Source organism: Notothenia coriiceps, unplaced genomic scaffold, assembly GCF_000735185.1.
Source record: "Notothenia coriiceps isolate Sejong01 unplaced genomic scaffold, NC01 NC01_scaffold00003304, whole genome shotgun sequence".
NCBI classification, from domain to species: Eukaryota; Metazoa; Chordata; class Actinopteri; order Perciformes; family Nototheniidae; genus Notothenia; species Notothenia coriiceps.
In genome coordinates, this window is record NW_011336005.1 from 198375 (window position 1) to 215435 (window position 17061).

A 17061-nucleotide genomic window follows, 5' to 3' on the forward strand; every position below is an offset into this window, starting at 1 on the left:
ATAAAACCCTCTCTCTTTTCCTCCGTACCCAAATCTTTTAGAAACGGGGGTACAACGAGCGGATAAAGATTTGCTGCCGATATGACGTAATATCGACCCACAGAGANCTTTGTTTACATTAGCAAGCATCGCTAACACTCAGAGCTAACCTGTACTGGAGAGCACATGTGTTTAAAAAGCAGGAAATAAAAAAGGAACTCACTTTGTGATAAACCTGCAGGAGAAAAAACATTTGAGCTCCTTACTGTTTCAGAAATAATCTTTGATGTGGTTTAGAACAGGATGGCATTTTATCACAGCAGAATTTAACTTTATCTCCGGTAGAATTCTGATCAGGCATTAGCTCTGCCTCCTCTTTTTATTTTTTTAAGCTAAGGACCCAAAATCCGCGTTTCTCTAAAGCCCCTGTCACACTGTCCCGAAATGTACACCCGATGGACACACGAATATTGAATTGTGAATTTCGCACGAAGATGGCCCCGAACTACATACGAAGCCAACATTTACATTACATGTAAGACATACAACTGCAACAAAAGTAACACAAACAATTATGTTAAAGTATTATGATACTGTACTGATATTTTCCGACTTTGTCCTTTACTTTCTCCGTCTTTATATGTAGAAGATATTAAGTTTTCTCCGTCATGTTGTTTCCATAGCAACAACAACTTCCTGTCAACTTGCCTTCAAAATAATATATTATATCCTTTTCAGTTTCACAGAACACAAATTGGGTTATTTACATAATATGTTTACATGATTTTGTTGTGCAATTTACAACCAGATGGACAAACGATAAAGGAAATGTTCAAATTCGGCTCTGATCGTAGCAACATCGGGCCATTCGTGAGGGCATCTTAAGCCTTCGTATGACCGCCGGTGGAGTTTCTCAGGCTCCGGAAGCAACTTCGTGAGCGGTGGCAAAATCTTTGGCATGCCAAAAAATTGCCGAAGGACCTTGCGAAGGTTCAGAACCTTCGCAAGGTCCTTCGGCAATTTTTTGGCATGCCAAAGATTTTGCCACCGCTCACGAAGTTGCTTCCGGAGCCTGAGAAACTCCACCGGCGGTCNACATGAAGGCTGGTGAGTACATGGTGAAGAATTTTTCCCTTATGATGACCCAGTGTTACGAATGTTCATGTGGGCTGCATGTCTGCACGGGACACGCAGACTTCAATTCTGTGAGGTACTTCACAGGGCAGATTCCCTGCTTGAAGCATGAATTGCTGAGGAGGATGGACAAGCTTGAGGGTCAATTCATGACCTTACCAACCGATGGATCTGCAGAAAGCATCACCAGCGGATGTGACAGGTCCAGATCACACAGTGGCACCTGAAGGGTTTGAGGTCAGCTGAAGGATGGAATGGGCCATCTCAAGTTACCCCTTACCTCTGCAATTTTGTGTTCTTTCTCTCTGTTTTTTCAATTCCAATGCAGTTGTTGTTTTATCTGTTGTCACAAAAAACCAGTGTGTTTGTTCCTTGTTGGTGTATTGTTGTCCCTGTTTTTTTTGTCCTTATTATACAATTAGTTCTTATTTTTTTTGTGTTGTGTTTGTTTGTTGTAGCATGTGTCGTACTCCAAGTACTGTGTGCTGTGAGGTTATGACCATCTAAAGTGGAGAGTTGACAGATGGTCATGTGTTATTGGTGAGTTGAGAAGGCTGTGTACAGGTTTTTTCATGGTGTTATGGCGAGGTTTCATGATGAATTCTGTGTAATTAAAAGAATGTTGGTGTTTTAATTGTGTGCACGACTAGAGAAGAAGTATACACAAAAAATGTGTGCAGAAAAGTAATATGATAGTTGCGAGGATGTAAGACGTTGGGTCTGATAAAGTAGATAAGATAGACTTTTTTATTAATCCTGTAAGGAATTGACATGTTATAGCAGCAGGGTGATAGGAAAGGATAGGGAATTATATATACATACAATTTTACAGTAAAATAGAAACAGTTGAATACAAAAGATAAAAGGAAAATAAGGTAAACGTAAAAATGAAATAAGGGTGCTTCTGGGGCTTCGGCGGACGTCGGGGACCCCCGCCGGAAAAAAATTGCTTTTCCTCGCTCGGCGAATGACTACTCTTTCTTTAACACAATGTTGGCAGCTCTGTATAGTTATGTTTTCGTGATTGTAGGGCATGGAGCAGCACTTAAATGCTGCTGAAGGAGAAGTGCAGCTGATCCATTATCATGTATGGAAGGACACCTTGCTGTGGTGCCTTGGCTGCAGTGAATAACATCGCCAATCCTGTGTCACTGGCCAAGCAGTGAGTGATGGAAAAAGTGATGTCTTAAATACTTGTTTTTGTCTTTCCTTATTTTGAAGGAACAGTAAAGGACCATAAACTGTAAGAAATGCCTGATTGATTACAGATTGGATGAATCATTTTTTTCTTCTTTTTTTGATACGATACGCTTTTGTTGCTTTGCAGGGATAATAAAAAACGTTTTGAAATCCATTTTATTTTTCTTACATGTCTGCCTGCATTGAACCATGTCAGACAATCCCATAGTCATACTTACAAGCAGAGTGCCAAACCTGTTTGCAGAGAGTTATCGGCGTGCGCCAACTGTCCCCACTGATTAACTGGGTGACTGAGGATGAGAGGAAAGATGGGACAAACAAAAACTGTGTAGGGGCTGGAGTTATGGAGGATTTCAAACTCTCAGTGGCAAGTTACCTTCATCATTTAACCCATGCACTCCACTTTCTGATTTTCATTCATACATTCTTCACATCACCTTTCATCTTGTTAATTAGCATGGTGAGGAACTAACCCAATAAAAAAAATTATAATATTAACACTGGATCCTTACTAGGCCAGAGAAGTGCTTGTTAACAAATGTTTAACAAAAGTAAAAGATTGTTTTTAAGTGTCAAATATAAAAGGCATTCCAAGATTAGACAGAAACAATGTTAATTAATTAAATTAAATTATTCAACATTGGTCTAGAATGTCTGGGGTTGATGGTCTATTATAAGATTATGAATAGTGGATGATTGCTTGTTATATGCAAGGTTGATAATTACCTTATATGCTTTTTTGTCATTCCAGGGCCCATGATACTTGTTGGGGGGCTGTCGCTGTGGATCTGATGGTTTAACATGTGGGCGTGTGCACCTCAACTGAGGCCCAGAAATCAAATGGTTGGGCAGAGTGGAAGACTCTCCCGATCATTGGTAATGACTTTCATTCACTTCACTGGTAAAACATTTTCTTTTATTGTTCCTAACCTTTTTGTTTTTATGTATTTAAGACACCAATGTGTGAAATCTAGCAAAAATAAAAGTAGATTAAATGTTTTTTCTCCGTGTTCTTTCATTGTAAATTAAGGCTCTGGGGATATGCAGACGAACCTCAGTGGTGCAGTGTTATGCACCGGCATTGAGAATCTATTCTCAATGCATTTGGCCAGACCAGACTCATTCCTTTCACATGTTGAACAAGGTTGAAATATTACACTTTCAAACGCCATAACATTAGACAAGCCTGGTCAGGACTTTATCTGGTTTCTTGATTTGAATGTACGTAGTCATCATTAACTACGGCTGGCAGTTTTATTAATTAGCTTTTTTATTAGAGAGTGGTTTAGTTAGTTAGTTAGTTAGAACAAGCCTATATTTTATACCAAAGGCAAATGAGGAAAAGTATGATACTGTGGGAACTCAAATAATGAAATACGGTTCTTACTGTCCTGGTTTACTATGAGGTTCCCACTTTGAATGTACTTTTAGTGTACATACTGGCTTCCATTGACAATGGTTTGCAAGTTTTAAGAAGGTTGATTTGTTTTGACATATGACAGCAGGAACATTGGACGACACTTGTTAAACGACCATGACACAATTGATTTCCCTGAATATTAATTTTCCCATTGATTTCCATATTTTCTCACAGGTAAATCTCTAAGCAGATTCTTCCCAGTTGTCTCTGCAGTACATTGGGAGACCGCTGTCCATGGTGCAGGAGGCGCTATAGTCGTTTCTCCGTGCAGGACAGTGGGCACCAACATTTAGCACAGAGCGAATGGCCTGGGCAGCAGTGGATCAGGATGTTCTGTGGTATGGATTAGACCCAAAGGAAAGACTGAATGAAAAGTTAGGCCAATAACATTCAAAGTATGGAGCTATAGAATACACATACTGTATTTCTTAATTGTTTTTCTACTAATTCTCTATGGTTTGGACCACACTGTCTGTCATTGTTGATAGTTGCCACTGGTGTTTGTAGCCAAAGGAAATTAGTTTTTTTCATTAATTAGCATGTCAGAGCTACATACTGTATGTACAATGACATAATTGAGAAGCTGGTAGATATTATTCTAAGTCTAAATCGGACCAGTTTTTGTTATCCCCTGATTTCTGGATTGAATATTACATTAAATACAAATTGAAAATGTCAGATCTTTTTTTTCTTCAAAAAACATTTCTTTTTTACATTATGTAAGTTTATTTCCTCCCAGGACCATCTATCATCACTCTTTCACACGTTTATACATACAATTTTTTGCATGTCATGATAATCAGCTCTGGTGGGTAAAAATTGAAAGACTGTATTAAAGGTACACAGTGTGGACTAAACAACTAACAGAAAAGTGGCACCCGGTGATATGCATACAAAAAAAACATATCTGGTTACAAATATGAGGTTAACCATTGGAGCAAAAATGATTGTTCTGTGAGAGATTTGATAAATAATTAGACAGTAATGTGGATATAATGACTTAAATAATAATAGAACACCCATTACAATCTAGTGAGTGGAAATGACTTTACTGCAACATGGCCTCTAAAAGAAGGAAAAGACAATACTAGGATAGGATTCAAGACCATCCTGCTCCAATTTAAGAATCAAGTGTTTGGTTTAAATTCAATAACATTTACTGAATACATAAATTAAGCACTGTATGTCTGTGATACTGAATCGTATTTTGTAATCACCTCTGGTAGGAATGGACTATCAGGGGGTTGTTAACATAACAACAGCTTCATTCATGAGCCTCTTCTTCATTTGGCCAGCAGCATTGTTGGCCCTGCTTCATCCTTTTAAATAATGGCTACTCAAACAGAGACAGTCACTGTATACAAACCTGATTCTGAATTTGAATGAGAAAGCAAAACCATTTACTTCCTGGGATTTAAGTCATGGGGAAGCTCTTAACTGAGGGTTCATAAGGTGGTGGTTCACAAAACACTGAACTGGAGACCAGGAGTAGTTATTCTTTTGAAGCACAGCAGTATCTTCAAAACCTGGGCTTTTAATATAACTAACTATTATTTACAATTTTCAAATTACTTTTATGTTGTTCTTATAAGTAATCTCGATGTATTTCAGTAAATGTGAAAACTTAAGATTCATACTGTAGTGAAGGCTGTTGGTGCAGTGCTAAAGGGAAAAACTAAAGGAACTTGATCGTGGGCAAACTAAACTGTAACTGTCCTAAAAGTATGAAATAGATGTAGAAGAAGTCATTCAGAGGCCAATATGTCAGAGCAACATACATGTTATCATAACAATGTCCTGCTGTTGGTGTGCAGAGCAAAACTAGATGCATTCAGAATTACAGTTATATACATTTATAAAGGAGTATTTAAACTTTGCGCACCAAATTCCATTATAAAAAAATCCTTATCTCATCATACAACCCATTTCAGTTATTGGCTTAAATAATAAGAGATGGTGTTATAATGTTAGGATATCTTTGGGCTACACAAACTGCAAACTTGTAAGCTATGCAAGTTGGAAATGTTTGTGTTTACTCAAGAGTCCCAAGTCCAATTTTACTCAACGATAGCTTTATGATCACAGGTTCCTTTGAAATGATTAACGACTGCATGAATAAGCCGACTGGTAATTTTTCCGTCAAGTTTAAAAGAAACCATGATCATTTTACTGAGTATATGATCCCATAAAAAAACATAAATAAAGCTATAAATGACGTCACACTTAAACAAAAAAAGATAAATAAATAATACATAGACACATAATAAATACATTTGCTTTCCAGGCAAGAGGGTTTCAACTATTTCACGTTGGACTATTTAATGCAGGGGTGTCCAAACTACGGCCCGGGGGCCAAATGCAGCCTGCTGACCATTTTGAATCGGCCCTCAGCAAATTCAAAAAGTACAATGTAATACGGCCCACAAATTAAACTTTTGCTTGACTTATGGTACTTCTTATATATGTAAAAATATATTACACAGTAATATTCATGTGTTAATAAGACCACTTTTCAAATAAATTCACTCAATTAAAGTTGGAAACATTTTCTAACAAATCTTAGTTGATAAGAAAAAACGCCCAACAACTTATTTACATAAACACCTTGAAATAGACCCTTCATATTTCCCCTTATTATAAGCAATCTGTGGCTTCACATGTTTTGACGGATGAGCTCCCAACAGAATAAATGAAACTCTGTGGAGAGCTGTGATGGCTGTTTTTTTCTTAAGGCATTATCAAGTATCAAGCACAATTGACCTATATTTGATTCGTTTTTCTAACTTATAACTGAACTTGTGAGGCAATATACCTCATCTCTAGTGGATGGCCCTCGGTAAAAACAAATTGTACACTCCTGATTTAATATATTTATGGCAGAAAGAAAATAGCCTTTCCACCTTTAGTTGGCTGAATACATTTCAAAAGTTAACATAGTTTGCTCTTCAATTAAGTTAACCCGTGTGGACTCTTCTTTACAGAGCAACAAGATTGAAAACCCCGCAAATAGAAGTATAATGTAGACAAGTGTAATGTTCGCACCATCAGCTGCTAAGCTACCTGTAAACAGAAGCCACGTGACAAACAGCGCTGCCTGTCAGGGCTTTGCAGCAGCAGGACGAATGACGGCCGAGTTGGAGGAAGTTACTGGGAGCAGCTGTGCTAGTATGTAACCCTAAACGAGTTGGAGACAGCATTGCAGTAAAAGAGAGGTAAGAGTATTATACGTGAAGATAAATATTTCTTAATATCCGAACTGATCGCATTGGAGCAGATGCATGTGGGCGTGATCATCTAACGACCGTTAGCAGCACTCAGGCTACAAACAAACTTGGTAGCTTGAGGCCTAATGCTAAAGCAAGCGAACTAGCCTGTCTGACAGATTAAGCACCGAGCGGTCTAAATAAACGTTTACATATTTTATGCAACACATTTTTGATGTTCTGGCCTTTATTTTTGTTGATGCAAATTATATTCACAGGATCAGTTCATAAATTTAAGACAGTGAGTTACCTAAAGTGGTAACTTCCTTCTTATGCTAGCATTAGCTTGCTAATGATGCTAGTGCTCTGCTGCGGATTGTTGTTAGCCGTCTTATAACGCTAGCATGCTAACTAGCAAACACTTCATACATTGAGAGAACTAGGTCACAAACATGCTGTGTTTCAAATTGGGATTAAGTCATATTAGGGATCATTGCATAAACCCGTCTGGAGATCTGCTAACATATTAACGTAGCGCTTTTTTAATGCACTGTTTATTTCTGGCCTGCACAATATTGTGTAGTGTAACTTTATTGTAAGGAATGGGCAACTTGCTGCTAATTTAATCATAGCTTTGCTTTTGATGGTTTTCCAAGTTGGTCATCGTAAAAGCTTTTATTGCACTTGCAGATATATACCTAATCTGTATTCACAATGTGAAAGACCCACGGAAATGGCCACAACTGAGATCATGCGAGGCTTTTTGAACGCAGCCTAACCGTACCAGGACAGTAAACAGGCAGCGCAGAAGAGACGTTTAAAGCTCCCCATCACTATATTTCCAACAACTTTAAAAGGGACATTCCGTCAGTAATAATCATCACCTTTCAACTTGAATTTGTTTTACTCTACCTTTTATAGAAGTGTTTAAACGTGGTTGGATAATCCAAAATGACCGACCATTCACGATAAAGGGGCCCTTAAAATTGACCCATATTGGACCCCCATGTAACCTTAAGACACAGATATCATCTTTAAAAATACACAAAATTCATGGTTCCTTTAAAACCCCAAAATGATTATGGTCCATAATAAACAAATGTCGACATACAGTATTATTTAAAATTAAATATTAGTTATCCATGATATGAAAATCTTATTTTTTGTAATTTTGTGTTTATTATACACTTTGTACTGCCTGTTGCTTTGTATCATTGTGGAACAAGGTAGTTTAGCCTCAAAACGAATTAATATCTGCTCATCCTTACTAGCTTGCTGAGATAAGACCAAAGACATGCATCAAGATAGTTCTTCTATAATTATTCATATAATTGTTTTTGCTTGATCAAAATTGGTAACTGCTGTTTTTCCTACATTCTGTCTGTTTGTTTTCATACAGGAAGGCAGCAGCATTCATGGATATTGTGGACAGCTTTAACAGTTTAATACCCAGTGACCAGTTGGACGACTCCCTGATAGCTGGTCAGAATTTGGAATGTGACGCGAGTAATGCGTTTGGGACAGGACTCCGGCTGGAAGAGTCGCTGAAGAACATGCTCAGTGATAAAGATCCCATGTTTGGATGTGCAAGCTCCTCTCAGTTCAATCTGCTGGACAATGAGGACTCCACTTTTCCAATTGCTGGCTCAACAGGTATGTCAACGGACAAAATACAAATGTCCAATATGGATTTGTATTGATACCAAACCTTGATTTAAAGCTTATTTACATATGCTACTACCAAAGCCTAATCTGGCTGCTTCACACTAAAGGGTATTATAATTCACAATAGACCTTGCTAAAGGAGGTTCTAAGTATACTTAACGGTTCACTTACAATTCACCTACTGCTAAGTTTTGAATTGCACACCAATATTGTGGTGTCAGCCCTATCAGGCTTTGCATTGAAACTATTTATTTAGTGCGTTGGAGTTCAATCTTTTTTAGTGTTGGGATTGCCAATTCAATTTCTATTTGTGTTAAATGTATACATAATTAAAAAAGAAATACACTTGGTACACAGGAAGTTAAAATACCTGTATTTGTTTCAGCTGTTGCAGCTCTCGGTGATGGTTCAGCACCCACAGGCCTCAGCGGTGAACTGACCGATGCAGAGACTTCACAAGTCAAGCAACCTGTTGGCAGGCAGAATAAACGTCCAAGTCATTTAGAGAACGGTAAATTACTCATTTAGTTCCACGATATGACACCGTCAACTATAAAGGGTGTGACATTTATTCTCTGTTTGCTTTGTTGTTGTTGAAACAGACACATCCACCAACACCATGACCCGAGGACGAATAGGAAGGGAACCAGCGAACAGGATCCGCAAGTCGTTTCTTATCGAGAAAGGAGTTAAAGGCGCCCAACTGAAGAAAGAACTAATTCTGGGAGGACGTGTTGATATTAATGATCTTCAAGGTGCATTATGGCTGAATCCTTCCGTTGTATTGAGACGATTGACTGTCACAATTGCAGGATTTAAGATTGAGCTGCTTCCAGGACCCTCTTACACACACAATGTAGAAGGGAGCCTTGATGGTGGCTTTTTGTATTCTGGGGACATTGGGTTTGCGGTGCTGCCAGGTGATACCGTCAGTGTACAGAATCCCACACCTGAGAACGTGGCTGAAGTGGCTGAAGTGGCTGAAGTGGCTGAAGTTGCTGAAGTTGAGAAGAGCTCTACTGATGATGCGGCCCTGGGGCTCGGCCCGTATGTGAATCCCAACGACGTGCAGACCCCCAACGGGACTTTGATGGGGAGTACCTGCACGCAAGAGACAAAACACGACTATCATAGTGTTCCTGAAAAACTAAAAACCGTCGGTAAAGAAAAGGATGGCATCAAAGAGCCAGAAAACATTCAGAATAACAGAACTACTGTTAGTAACAAGACAAATGATAAGGAAAAACAACAGATGGCCAAAACACTACCGAAGTCGAAACTAGGACTGCCTTCTAACAAGAATAAAGACTTGGTTTCTGATAAACCAAATAACACGGTTAAGGGACATAAAGTAACCCAAAACATGCCATCCAAAATCCAAAGAGACGACCTGCTTAGAATAAAAAATCTCAAGGAAAAGAAAGAAATATCACCTTTGAAAAGGCCTGCAGAATTCACCCAAAGTGAGCATGCTACAAAAATCCAAAAGACACAGGGCGCAGGTGAGAGTAAGGGGAAGCCAAGCTCTCTCGGTAAGAAGAGCCCATCGTCTGGCAACCGCGTTGACCCGCAGGGAACAACTAAACACACGTCTCCACCCAATATCTCCAAGCCTGAGACGGCCTCTCAAACACCTGTTCGTCCAGGAAATCCTTTAAAAATGACAGAAGAGGGGGGGCAGGAAAAGCCCAAACTGAAAAAGCCAGAAAAGATTCTTCAAAGACAGAAAAGTAAAACTCCAAGAAGCATCTCCGTGGATGAGCCGCAGCTGTTTATCCCAGACAATGCTCCTGCTGTGAAGAAGGAAAATGCTGAAGAGACACCCGCTAACAGTGAGTCGGTATGGGATGGAAACAACTGCTGTGGCCTGTGCAAGAACCAGCACAATAACACGTAAGTGTTGCAGAACAGATTGCTTTCTTACTCAGACATAATTGGTGTATGTTGTAGATTTAACTTTGCAGGTGGTTATCTTTTTTTTTATAGAAATGTGAACAATTTAGAATTTTTGATAGTTGAACATTTACCCAGCACAACCTGCAAGAGTTCAGTGGATTTCAAAGATGATAGAAATGATGAGGAAAGTTAAAAGTTACCACAGTGTTTGTACAAATATCAAAATACATTGCCTTACAGTCAAATAAGTGTTTGTGAACACAAATGTAATTGTTCTACTGGTGTCATTATTATAGTGGGCCAGAATGTGTCGGCACAGAATGCTTAAAAAACACCTTTTAATAATGTCTGCACTTCTTTTAGGTTCATGGTAGGCTGCGGTCGCTGTGAAGACTGGTTCCACGGCGACTGTGTTGGTCTCGACCTTACCAAAGTACGCGAGATGGAGGAGGAAGATCAGATGTACGTGTGCTTGAAGTGTTGTGAGGAAGAAAGCAAAAAGGTGGAGCCCGAGCCCCCGATTGCAGCCAAACCAGAAGTTAAAGCAAAGGCGGAGGAACCGGATGTGAGACCGCCCCCCAAGCCCCAACCAGGACCCTCCGAGAAACTAACCTCAGGAGGCGTCAGACCACTAAGAAATGTAAGCAGTAACACTTTGAGGTCTTTGATAAAGCTGTTTTGATCATGCTTAAATGGAAACCTTTCGATATAAAGGATCATTTATTTGTTCCCCCAGGATATTTGATTTCATCCTCTGATATTAATCATAGCTAGTGTCAACACTGTACAATGTTTTTTTTGTTGCTTTTACTTTGCCTGTAAAGAAGGTTTGCACATGGGTGTGTGTATACCCACCAAGGTTCGGGACATTTTCCCACACATAAATACTCACCCTGTGTTTTAAATGTTTGGCTGAGGGTTAGAATATTTCATGTGGTGTCTTTTTCCAATTTTTAAATGTTGCTGTTTTATTGAAGTTATTAACTATGATATGGCTAATGTGCTTTTTCCTTTTCTCTCCTAAAATAGGATCCAGACAGGAGGCACTCCACAGATGCAGCTCATAAAACAGGTATTTTTTAAGAAGTGTTTAGAAACTTGGATGGAAAGTTTTAACTACTTTTTGACATATAATAGACCAAATGATAAATCAGAAAAGCAGGTCATTTGATAATGAAAATAATAATTAGTTTCAGCCCTAAATTGAGTTACATCTACAACAAGTCTTGTTCAAAACAGAAGATAATACACATTATCTCTGTCTTTTCTTAGATATTAGATAACAGCCTTCTTGTATCACAACTTTGTATGAAATCCCTGTTGTTGCAGAGTTCCCCTCCTGCTCAGTAGATATCTTCATTCTGTCTTCACAGGCTTTTATCTGAAAGAGTCAAAAAGTAAGTCTTCAGGTTCAAAGAAACCTGTGTCTGTGGAGGCGATCCGGCGAAGTGTGCGGGACTCTCTGAAAGAAATCCTCATACAGAGGTACGTTTTTCATGGGTGAAAGTAAAAGATAAACTGATATGTCTTTTTATTGAAAAACTTAGCAAACAACTACCTAAACTTTCTGCACCTCAGGTTGAAGGAGTCTGATTTGAAGGTCTCAGTGGAGAAGGCTTCTGAAGTTGCCAAGAAAACGGAGAGAGAGCTTTTTCACTTGTATAAAGACACTGACAACAAATACAAGAACAAGTACAGAAGCTTGATGTTCAATCTTAAAGACACTAAAAATAATGTAAGTATCATTGTAAACCAGTCATGATTCAAATGTTTTGAGTTTTACCTTTTGAGTTTTAATATATTCATAGTTACACTTGCTCTTTGGTTGTATTTTTAGGTCCTCTTTAAGAGGGTTCTCAAAGGGGAAGTTTCTCCTGGTAACCTGATTCGAATGAGCCCCGAGGAACTGGCCTCTAAAGAATTAGCTGCTTGGCGACAAAGGGAGAACCGACATGTAAGTAATGCTTTCCTGTGAAACTGAATATATGCCATCAAGTTTGTAAAAAAATGACAGCATTCTTCTTAAAGCCCTTAACAATACAAAAGGTCAGTTAAGGTTAAGCTTGAAATGTTTTTCCCTTTTTTATCACATTTATTTGGTTGTATTTTGGAATGCAAGACATTCAGCAGCCCTTTTTAAAAAGAAATATATTCCTTATTTTACAGACTATTGAGATGATTGAAAAGGAGCAAAGAGAGGCAGAGAGACGGCCGATCACTAAAATCACACACAAAGGAGAAATTGAAATTGAAAGCCAAGAACCAGAGAAAGAACCTGAGCCCGAAGAGGTAAGGGCCCCAACAAATATGACTCTACATTATTTAATGTTTTCGTGACATGTTTGCTTCAATGTCTATTATTTTCTCCCCTTCTCAGCTTGACTCACCTCCCAAAGTTACCGAAGTCACAGCTGAATCTCCAAAAACCCCTGAGGAGAAAGCAGAGGGTCCCGGCACAGAGAAAGACACAACCAACCAACACAAGTCTCACTTATTTGACCTACACTGCAAAATCTGCACAGGTAAACCCTGAAATAAAAAAGTTGTGATGTTAGTCATCAATGGGATAATCAATATGACACTTCTTTAAGATAACCTGTATTTTGACCTTGCAGAACTCGAGACATGCTGGTCAACCGCTTGCCTGATTAGTGTTTATTGTGCGAGTTTGGTGAATCTGAACTAACCCTTTTTAAAACTGAAAATGACACTTTTACCACAAACAAACAGTAGAAAAGCAACTATTCTGCAAGCTAAACATACAGTTTTTCTCAATGGGGTCTGGCAGCTTTGATGAGGCAGCTGCCTGTAGGGAAAGGCTGACTGATGGTAATGTCAGATGGTGAAAATATTCTAAATTTAGCATACACATAAACTTCTAGGTTGCTAAAAGGAGTTTTGCTGCTGCCCTGGTCCACAGTAGTAAGTTAGATGACATCACCACTTTCTATGTTTTTCCCTGCTGTCATTATTTTCAGTTACCAACTTGTGTTGTTGTTTCTTTATTTGAAATAGGTCGTATGGCGCCACCTGTGGAGGAGGCACCGACCAAGGTGGTTAAAGTTGCCACTACAGTTGTCAGGAGGCAGTCCACCAAATCGGAAGAGACGAAGAGCGCGGGGACCCCTGCAGAGGACGACCTGCACCTCACCGTTTTAGAGGAAAGCTTCCGAAGCGCTCAGTCGGGCTACGATGGAAGGTAAACAGTCATTTCTGATAATGTGTGGTTCTCGTCTACAAGCTTAGTTTTTGCAAGCTAGCTGAATTTTGTATTCGCTACAGGTCGGATCATGTAGCTGGAAGAGATGAAGAAGCCGCTTTCCTATCCAACCTGAAGTGCCTGTGGCAAGGACTCGTTCACATGCACGCTGTGGCCAAGTTAATGACAAAAGCCTTCCTTGTCTCAGGCACTTTGGACAACTTGTCTGAGGTAACGTGGGAAAAAATGAATATATTTTGAGTTTGAGTAGCTAGACTAAGTGCTGCCACTAAGGTTGGAGCTTTGTTTCCTCTCCCAACAGGACCTTCCAGACAGCATTCAAGTTGGCGGGAGGATAACTCCACAGATAGTGTGGGACTACTTGGAGAAGATTCGGGCAATGGGAACTAAAGTGAGTTTTTGGCAGCTTTCCCACTGAAAGGGATTAAACAGCCTGTAGTAAAATTCTGTCATTAAATATAATCACCAAGAATTACATAAGTTTCATTGTGATCAAGAGCAGCTTAAGTCCTTACAATTAACATCCACATGTGATGCATTATAAAGCTGCTCCATTGAAGATTTATGTGCAAACCTCTGGCACTTGGATTGCAGATTTTTTACTGACGCATGCTTTTTCTTTTATTAAAGGAGGTGTGCCTGATCCGCTTTTCCCCCGAGACGGACGAAGATGAGATCTCCTATACCCTCCTGTATGCCTACTTTAGCAGTCGTAGGCGTTTCGGGGTGGTGTCCAATAACCGTAAACAAGTGAAGGATATGTATATCATTCCTTTGGGCGCCACTGAAAAAGTCCCACATCAGCTTGTTCCCTTTGATGGGCCAGGTAAAGAACATGAAACAAGAATTATGTTCCTCTCTGTAGGTGACATTACATTTCTTATTTGACTTAATGTCTTCCTTTTGACAGGTTTAGAAAACAACCGTGCCAACCTTCTTCTTGGACTCATCATTCGCCAGGCACCTAAAAGGGAATTTGTTCCTGTGGACATGAACGAAACTGCCAGGATTATTCCTGAAATCATGCCCATCACCATTTCTACAAAAGAAACCAGAGCCCAAGAGGAGGAGGAGAAAATGTTCATCTCCTCCTTGACTACTACACATAAAAAAGAAAATGAAAAACCACTTAACCCTACGGAAGAAGTTAAAGAGCCGATTACAGAATCTTCGGAAGAACCATCTGCATCGGAGGAGCCCAACAATCAGGAGCCCGGAAAACCACTGCGCTTTCTTCCAGGTGTGTTATTAGGCTTGGGTGGGGAATGTCCACCTCTGCCAGATGTTGGAGGTAAACCTGCAACAACAGCAGATGACACCCAGAAGACTCAAGCAGCTCCAAAAACAGAGGCTTCGACTGGGAGCTTAAAAAGTCCAACAGCTGCTTCACAGCGAGAGCGCTTTGTCATCAGAAAGAAAGACGCTAAATCTGTTAAAGCTGAACCGGCGCTACCCAGCCCGACTCTTACATCTGTTGCTAACAACTCATCAGGAAAGGATGGCGCAGCGGTGACCCACAGTGCACCTGTCTCTCTGAAAGATAAGCCTCCAGATGTATCGACCGAAGCGTTTTTAGCGAGCCTTTCAGCAGCGCTGACTGAAACCAGCAGCGCTGCTTCTGCAAACAAAGGAGACGTTGGGCTTCTGTCTGAGAAAACACCATCTGAAGGGAACTCTTTGTCGCAGCCCCAATCCATGGCTCCTCCAGCTAACAGCTCCAAACCTCCTTTAAGTGGAATATTGAAAAAATCTTCAGCCTATTCCAGTGTGAATGAGGATAAAACAGCAGTGCTACAAAAGGATGAAGCAAGCCACCCGGCTCCTTTGAGCCCCAAACCTGTTCCTGTTGTGAGCAGTGCTAGAAAAGAGCCGGTTACACTCTTTCACCAAGGATATTTACAGCTTTATCAGGCCAAGAGCAAACCCAAGGAAGAAAAACAAACAGCTATTCCATCACCGGCGAGTGAAAAGGAGAACCCGGGCACATCCCAGGCTGAGGCTAAAGCACTCCAGACAGTTTGTGCTCCTGCAGAAGAACCACAGGCAGTGAGTTACTCAGAGATCAAGCAGGACTCTGTAGTGGCACCAGCTCTCTCGGAACACAAGGATGCATCCATCCCATCTCAGCAGCCTCAGGTACCTGGCAGCTACCCCACAGGCCCTCCCCCTCCTCCTCCCCCTAACACTTTCTCCAGCCCACCCCCCCAGGATCAGAATCACAGTGGACCGTGGGTTCCGAATAGCTCGTCAGACGCTCTCGCTTCACTTCAATCCCAGTACGCAGAGAGCTGTCCCGAACCAGCTGTCCCGCCTCCGTCCCTGGCCAAAGAACAAAAGCGTCAAGAGGAGAAATACAGCGATCCGTGGGAGAGGCCGCGCACGTCCGAGGACAGAGATCACCACGGGAGACACAGCCATCACAGGGACACTCATCACGGGAAGAAGAGCCGGAACCACGACAGGGAGAGGAAGCGCGATCGCAGCCACGAGAGAGAGAGGAGCAGGCACCGCGGACACTCTGACGACCGCTACGGCGAGAAGAGGAAAGAGAGACACCACAGCGACGATCACAGCAGCCGGAGTAAGGACAGACAAAGAAACAGGAGGGACTCTGATTATGAGAATGGACGGAGAAGCTCAAAAGACAGTTAATTATTATTTTTTTAAAGCTCTGACATGGTTTGGGGAGGCTTTAAGAAAGACTGTTGGTCACTAAACCGGTTCAAAACACTTGATTGTGAAGTTGTTTGTCCACGGTCCACAGCTTGTATGCCATTTCCTTCATAGAAGTAACCCATTTTATGTTAATAACAATACAGCCAAAATGAAATATAATTTCAAGTCAGATTGTGAAGACATGTTCTCTTCAAGCCAAGAAGAACTTCATATTGAAACATTTTAACCTTTGTATTGTATATATCCAGCTCCTTTTGAGCTGCCGTGCTGACTACAAACAATCAGTAAATGTTTTTGTGGGAACATACGAACAACGTGTGGACCATCTGGTGGACATTTTAAGTTGGCATGAATGTAACACAGAAAACGTTTCACTGAGAACCTTGGAACAGCAGCTTTTCTCCCCCGCCCCCATTTAAATTCTTTTAAATTGCTTAATTATTTTTTAAACTTACTTTTTTTGAAAAGGTATGTACATTTTGGCTTATAATATACATTAGAGATGAAGTGTGCCTTTGCACTGTGTGTTTCTGTACAGTTCGTAATAAAGCTAATTCTTTTTTATTATTGATTATAAAAAATGTGTTCTAATTGTTATATTAACAAGATTTTAGACATTAGGACTTTAGTTTAATTTTTTTCTCGTTGGAAAAATGACTAATGTAAAG

At 40.2% G+C, this 17061-nt stretch overlaps 1 protein-coding gene across 2 annotated transcripts; it reads left to right on the forward strand.

Moving 5' to 3' along the window:
- The first annotated feature begins 6824 nt into the window (after nt 1–6824).
- On the forward strand, nt 6825–16957 carry phf3 (PHD finger protein 3). 2 transcript variants are annotated; one of them, XM_010766313.1, is made up of 16 exons: nt 6825–6945; nt 8336–8589; nt 8987–9112; nt 9204–10494; nt 10861–11137; nt 11527–11569; nt 11871–11982; nt 12076–12232; nt 12335–12451; nt 12664–12786; nt 12875–13019; nt 13513–13696; nt 13780–13927; nt 14019–14108; nt 14348–14543; nt 14628–16957. In XM_010766313.1, exons 2-16 carry the CDS (start codon nt 8352–8354, stop codon nt 16367–16369), a joined length of 4989 nt encoding a protein of 1662 aa, XP_010764615.1. In that variant the 5' UTR covers nt 6825–6945; nt 8336–8351; the 3' UTR covers nt 16370–16957. The 2 variants fall into 2 exon arrangements, with proteins under 2 accessions (XP_010764615.1, XP_010764616.1); XM_010766314.1 differs by having other exon boundaries at nt 6826–6945; nt 8340–8589.
- Nucleotides 16958–17061: the final 104 nt, after the last annotated feature.